The 7,263-nt window shown below is 40.0% G+C and overlaps 1 protein-coding gene across 1 annotated transcript; it reads left to right on the top strand.

The window, feature by feature from the left end:
• Nucleotides 1-272: 272 nt before the first annotated feature.
• On the top strand, nucleotides 273-6,866 carry LOC146663156 (uncharacterized). The gene is made up of 5 exons (XM_085415747.1): nucleotides 273-660; nucleotides 1,277-1,391; nucleotides 4,755-5,028; nucleotides 5,177-5,299; nucleotides 5,427-6,866. The coding sequence occupies exons 2-5, from the start codon at nucleotides 1,291-1,293 to the stop codon at nucleotides 5,778-5,780; spliced, it is 852 nt and encodes a 283-aa protein (XP_085271873.1). The 5' UTR covers nucleotides 273-660; nucleotides 1,277-1,290; the 3' UTR covers nucleotides 5,781-6,866.
• The last annotated feature ends 397 nt before the right edge of the window (nucleotides 6,867-7,263 follow it).

Genomic DNA, 7,263 nt, shown 5'->3' with positions numbered 1-7,263 from the left:
CTAATACAGTCAGTACAATAGAATTATGTCAATATTCAGAAATTCATTAAAAATCATCGTGAGTAGTTGATGTCCAACTTTCAACACATCCCTCCTCTGGGACACCTACTGTACCTGTGTGCCAAGTTTCAGCCAGATTTACTGTAGAATTCCTCAGAAATTAAAGGACATTTATATGCAATTCAATACAGCCAATACACTACAAATATGTCAATTTTCAAAAATTCATTAAAAATCATCCTGAGTAGTTGATGTCCAACTTTCAACACATCCCTCCTCTGGGACACCTCCTGTACCTGTGTGCCAAGTTTCAGCCAGATTTACTGTAGAATTATCGAACCGTGACACCAAAGTATCGAACCGAACCGAACCGTGAATTTTGTGTATCGTTGCACCCCTAATTATTATCTTACAAATATATATCAAAAGAAAGGCAAGAAAGTTGGATTTCTAACATTTTCTTGTGACAACACCATGCAAGAATATTATTTTGTCAGTGGTTATTTCGTCCTGTCTCTCATCTATTCAGTATGTTGACATAGGTCTTCATTGGTGCTTTGTGACCTTTTACCTTTTCCGTTCAACCATTTAAACCTGAACCTCAAAAATTGAAGGAAATAACCTCCAACACTGCTGCTGCTGCTAACTTCTAATCTTTAGGTGAGTTGATACCTAACAGCTTCAGTTTGTAATCCTGTTGCTTCTTAGCCTGGGACATTCTGCAAAAATATCTTTTAAGAGCACCACTCATCCAAAAAAACAAGAATATTTATGTCCGATATATTTTTAGGAAGGGTGCAAGAAGGATGTGATTTGTACTTACTGTGTCCCAAAGGGCAGATCACTAGCAAAAAATCTTTAAGCACTTTTATTTAGGCTTTTGCATGAGCTGTTTCTCAAAATCAGAGAGTCAAAGAGACAGTCAAAGAATTCCCCAAAATGTTCAGATGATGACATTTTTTGTAGAATATGTTAAAAGATTTTATACCTGGGGAAATTGCTTCTCAAATCCTACACAATCATAATCAGCACAAGGAAAAGTGAAAGGATTCGTGTTCAGTCTCTGGCACGATGAGTCAGTGCTAAACCTGCAGGTTGCTGTGCCAAAAGAAAGAAAAACAGAAATCTTCTTGTTAAACCATTGAAAAAACAAGGGGGAAAGTCCATTTAAATAAGTTTAAAAAACATGTTTATAATTTCAAAAATTGTTAAAGATTCTGTCTCAGATAATGTAAAAAACAATTAAAGCTTTTTTTCTTTGTTACTCTCATGACAGCAACTAAACAGGAAATGGGTCAAACACTATCTCAAGAGCAGGAGGAGATGGCCTTTGAAGGTATTGCTGATATGCTTAGCAATGTTTTACAGCTGGATGAACTTAAAATTGACAGGTGAGCAATTCCACAACCAAAAGACAACGAGTGTCCTTTAGCGTTCCATTCGACATGATTACGTTCCAGTTTTAATGATGACATTCTGTTCAGCAAGATGAAATTCCATCAACAGGATAACACTCCATTCAAGACGGTATTCCATTCTTAAATAGGACATTCCGTTCTACATGATGACATCCCATTCTTCATTCAGTTTTAAATAATGACATGATGACGTTCCATTCTAAACTGACATTTCATGCTAACGATGACATTCCCATCTGCATTATGACATCCTATTAGACACAATGACATCCCATCCTACCTGACATGCTACGTTGTGCCATTCCATACTAGTTTATGAGGTTACATTCTAGACCAGTAGTTCCCAAACTACCGTACGCGTACCCTCGGGGGTACGCAAGTGGCTGTAGGGGGTACGCGTGGGTTGGGGTTGGAGTGGGGATCAAAAGTTTTAAAAGCCGAAATTTGCGCTAATGCAGTTTTTTTTGCCTGTCAAATACATGACTATATACCACCCTCTGGTGTTCAGCAAAAAAATAGCTCTGACAAAATACATGGGCGTGATTTGCCCAAATGACTGACACCTAACAGTTGAAGTTGCCTCCAAGCATTCAGTGCAGCGCGAAAATGGACAAGTGGTTAACAAGAAAAAAAGGCCCTACCACAGAGACACCGGCCACAACAACCAATAAGCTCATATCTGAAGATGCATTTTCCAGTGACCGCACAGGTGATTGTTCAACAACAATGTGTTCGTCAGATTTGGATGCTAGCAGTGCTAGCAGGGATGTATCTGTGGTTACTAGCCAAGTGGCTAGCATAGCTGGAGCCAGCCATGTGGAAAGTGATGAAGTGTCTGATGCGGAGCGTCAAAGTGGGAGAAAGCATGACAGCACGGACTGTAACACAACCTCATCAAAGAAGCGCAAATATGATGACAATTATATTTCGCTGGGGTTTACGTGTATAAATATTGGTGGATTTCCCCGGCCACAGTGTGTTATTTGTGCAAAAGTATTGTCTCAGAACTCAATGAAACCTTCACTTTTGCGCAGACATTTAGAGACAAATCATCCCCATTTGAAAAATAAACCAAGGGAATATTTTGAGCGACAGCTAAAATCACTTTCAACAAGTAAAACCTGCATTCAGGTGCCAGATCTTATGAATAAAAACAGACTACAAGCATCTTACATGGTCAGTTACAGAGTGGCTAAAAACAACAAACCCCACACTATTGTGGAGGACCTCATTCTCCCTGCTGCTTTAGATATGGTAGGGACAATGTTGGGGGAAAAGGCAAAAAAGACGATACAGTCCATTCCATCATCAAACAATACTGTCTTACGGCGCATCAATGCAATGTCAGAAAATGTTTTACAGCAGCTACTTCTGCGCATACGCCACAGTGAATGTTATGCAATACAGCTAGATGAGTCCACGGATGTGGCTGGCCTGGCGCATCTTCTCGTATATGTGCGCTACATTCATGAAGGAACCATCAAGGAGGACATGCTGTTCTGTAAACCGCTGGAACAAAGGACAACTGCCGCAGATATTTTTCAAAAGCTGGACACATTCATGAACACACATGGACTCGTGTGGGACAGATGTGTTGGCATCTGTACTGATGGCGCACGGGCCATGACTGGGAGACACGGAGGTGTGGTTTCGCGTGTGCAAGCAGTCGCGCCAGATGCCTCCTGGGTACACTGCAGCATCCACCGAGAGGCTCTTGCTGCAAAGGGAATACCTGTCCGTTTGAAACATGTTTTGGACACGAGTGTAAAAATGGTTAACTTTGTGAAAGCCAGGCCGCTGAACTCCCGCTTATTTGCTGCGTTGTGCAATGAGATGGGCAGCGAGCATGAGACATTATTACTCCACACAGAGGTTCGCTGGCTATCTAGAGGGAAAGTGCTGACCCGTTTCTTTGAGTTGAGGGATGAACTTAAAGTTTTCTTCAGTAACCATCCCTTTGAGCTGTCTGAACATTTGCATGATGAAGAGTACCTTACCTGCCTGGCTTATCTGTGTGATATATTTTCTCGTCTGAACGAGCTCAATCTCGGATTACAAGGCGTTTCTGCAACTATATTCAATGTTCAAGATAAAGTTGAGGCCATGATAAAGAAGTTAAACCTTTGGAAGAACTGCTTGGATACAAACAACACTGAAGTCTTTCCTGTGCTGCATGATTTTCTGTGCTCTAATGATCTCACACTATCTAAAAGTGTAAAGCGCGAATGTAACGTGCACCTTGAGGAGCTGGCGGTGCAGTTACGCCGATACTTCCCAGAGACGGACGGCTCAAATGATTGGATACGTCACCCGTTCACCGCCGTGCCTACTTCGTTATCACCGTCTGACCAGGAGAGCCTAATTGAAATCGCCACAGATGGATCTCTAAAAGTTGAACACGCTCAAAAGAACCTGGCGGATTTCTGGATAGGGCTGCGCACTGAACAGCCCGCGCTGGCTAAACGCGCTGTCAAGACTCTGATGCCTTTCGCCACCACATACTTATGCGAAAAGGGATTTTCTGCTTTAACAAACATGAAAACAAAATACAGAGCAAGACTTTGTGTGGAAAACGATTTAAGACTCAGCCTTTCCCAAATTGAGCCAAACATTGAAGAGCTGTGTGCCTCTGCTCAAGCACATCCATCACATTAAATAAAGTTCTGTTTAATGAAAGTTCATGGCCTTTATGCTCTCGACAAAAAAGTGAATTCTAATAAATCCTTTGATACACTGCTAGTATTAAGTAGTAAAGTTTGTTATTAAAACTCTGTCATTACTAAAAAATATTGATAAATTCATTTGGTGGTGAGAAATAATCGACTGTGCAGTATTTATCTTTATGCATGCGATATTGCAATGTATTTATAGACACTAATTAAGAGTCGTTCGTAGTAGGGGGTATGCGGCTGAGGGTGACATGTCTCAAGGGGTACGTGGCTGGAAAAAGTTTGGGAAGCACTGTTCTAGACGATAAAGTTCCATTATATATGATGACGTTCCATGCTACATGATGATATATCTATAAGATCTCTACATCAAACAAAATACAAAGCAGAGACATACATGCTTTCAATGTAAATTCACTCATTTTGTTAATCAGTTGAGTTTTCATGTAGAGCATTCTTTTAACACTCTTTTGTTGTTAATACCAAGAGCTTTGTGTTTAGCATTAAACATTTGCAAAGTTAGTGATCATAGGAGCAAACTGAACCTTTCAAAAACTGAAATAAAATGGGCAGTAAAAGTTAATCAATAGTTAATTAAAATATAATAACAGCATGAGCTAACTTCCTTGTAGAGTGCTAAACTAATGGGAAACAAATATCCTCTCAGTTCCCTGCAGAGATTCTCTGGGCTCAACTCAGCTGAAGAGCTGAACAATTACAGAGACCACGTCTTGTACAGTGGAGAACTCAATCAGGTCGCATCTATTTTAAGCGAGGTGGGGAATGTTCTAGGTGGGCTCAGCGTGGTGCCTCATGCTGTCGGACTGGGAGCTCTCATCATTTCCTTGGCCTTAGACGTGGTCGCCAAAAGCCTAAATAAAGAAACCATGGGCACAGCTGAAATGTTAGAGAGGGTGTTCGCACAGGAGAAGGCCAAGGAGGTAAGAACTTAAGAAGTTAGCACTTAAAAGTGGTGTTCATTTGGATGCGTAATGTAGCTTACTAATTCACTTTTTTCCTTGTAAAAAAAAAAGTCCTGCTGATCAACATACAAAATTTGCCTTAACATTCCTCTCTTTAACTGTGCAGGTGCGAGATCTGATGCACGAGTATTTGAAGCGTATGCAGATCAACCTGAGAAACCCACAACTTCAACTCTCTGACACCCGTCAAATTGAGATTGCTCTTAGTGCCCAGCTCACACGGCTAAAGGTACAAAGCTGCCAGCTTTCATTTGTAACGAATCATCCCTGAATAGGGGATTTTTACAGAAGTATTCATGTATAGAAATATTCGTAATTAACCCTATGATGCCGTGTACTCCAATTTCTTTTCTAAGAACTCCATGCTGATAGATGAACATATGGACACTCAGTTTCTGAAGCAGTGGGTGAATGGAGCTGCCTTCCACACACAGATGCTGATCCATCAGGCTCGTCTAGAAAATGCAGGAGAACCTGATGGATCCAGAGCCGTGCGTGCGGCAGGGATTTATCAGCAGGACATGAACCGTCTGATGGAGAAATTCAAGACCTTGATGAGAAATCGTGATGATTCTCAAAATGCCAATAAGATAATAGAGATTCTGTTTTCTAAACCTCAGATTACCTGGACGAGGGATTATTTTTCAAAACTGCAAGCAAATATTCCAGCTCTTGTGAGGCAAAATGCTGACTTTGTTATCAAAACCTGATTTTGATCGTCAAGCATCGAGCCACAAGTAATAAACTAAAATATTTGAAACAAGTAATTTTTTGTGGCCAGTACAGTTATGTAAGGGTCCAGTCTGATCTACTGGCCTGGGAATCCAGTGGAGGAAAATATATTTCTATCTTGGCCAGTGAAACCAATCCGACCAAGAAAATCAGTCGCCAGTCAGTTGGTCTTCCCAATTCTTATGTCCTAAATCTCTTTCATTTTTACTGCAATATACTGCTCTCTGATGGCTTTGTGTGTGTGTGTGTGTGTGTGTGTGTGTGTGTGTGTGTGTGTGTGTGTGTGTGTGTGTGTGTGTGTGTGTGTGTGTGTGTGTGTGTGTGTGTGTGTGTGTGGTTTAGTGTTTTTTTGTTTGTTTTTTAGTTGCTCATGTGAAGCACTTTGTAATTTGGATTTTGTTTAAAGTAAATGGATAAGCCATATACAATTGGAAGGAATATGGGTAGAGTTTGGTTTTAAACCTTTGTGCCATCGCACCTATATTTGTTACTTTCTCAGGACTTGAATAATATGTTTACTATCTTGTAAATTGGTTTTATTCAAAAGCCCATCTATATTTGTAAAAATCATGATTTAAGCTCTGCATGGAAGGGAAACGTGTCTAGCATTATATTCCTTGGCTTTCCTTAGATGAATTGCTTAAATGAAAAAGTGACCCACAGACCTATTCCAGAAAGTATAACAACCCCGTTTATGATCTACATTTTTTACCCTTGCATTGATGCTACATTAGAGTCATAAAACAGAATTTATGCCCATAATTATTAGAGAGTGGATGCTGAATTTGATGCTTTTAGAATCACCAAAATGTAAACTTGAAAGATAGATTTTACAAGTACTGTAGTTTATGTGTGGTTTATGTCTGCTTGTCCTAGTGTGTGAATGACTCTGCAACAACAAAATCATACATTGTTTCTCTTCATCATCATGTTACTTCCTTAAATGGGTCCGCAGAAGGAGCATGCTGCCGGCTAAATAAGCTAGACTGAGTTACAGCACAATGGTGGTTCCTCATCAGTGTTAATATCATTCACTAAAAAATTTATTCATGATTTTGCTGATGAAAACACAACAATAAATTTAAAAAAAAACTATAATGAAATGTCTCTGTTCTTTCTTTGACAAATAAAAAAGAGATAAAAACAGAGAGATGAGCTCCAAGCAGAACTAATGAATTTACGTAGAGAGGGGGGACAAGTTCTCCCTGTCCAGTCATGTTTGACGCACACAATTTGATCTGATTCTGCACACAACAAACGGGTTGGAAGGAAGAGACACTTCCTGTTGCAAAATGTCAATGGTTAGGAGGAAGACGAGAGCAGACAGATGGACACATTTCACATTTTATGTGAAGGAAAATAAGACACTTTGTAAACCGCATGAAGCAACTTTCACCGGTAAAAACACGACAGACTTTTACACTTTGTATTTTAGTCAAATCAACTTAAGATTTAGTCATC

This window comes from Rhamphochromis longiceps, linkage group LG8 (genome assembly GCF_057381845.1).
Source record: "Rhamphochromis longiceps isolate RC_006_pf linkage group LG8, R_longiceps_female_GT1.1, whole genome shotgun sequence".
Lineage (NCBI taxonomy): Eukaryota > Metazoa > Chordata > Actinopteri > Cichliformes > Cichlidae > Rhamphochromis > Rhamphochromis longiceps.
The sequence above is the reverse complement of the archived record's forward strand: the minus strand, read 5'-3'. Positions and strand labels throughout refer to the sequence as shown.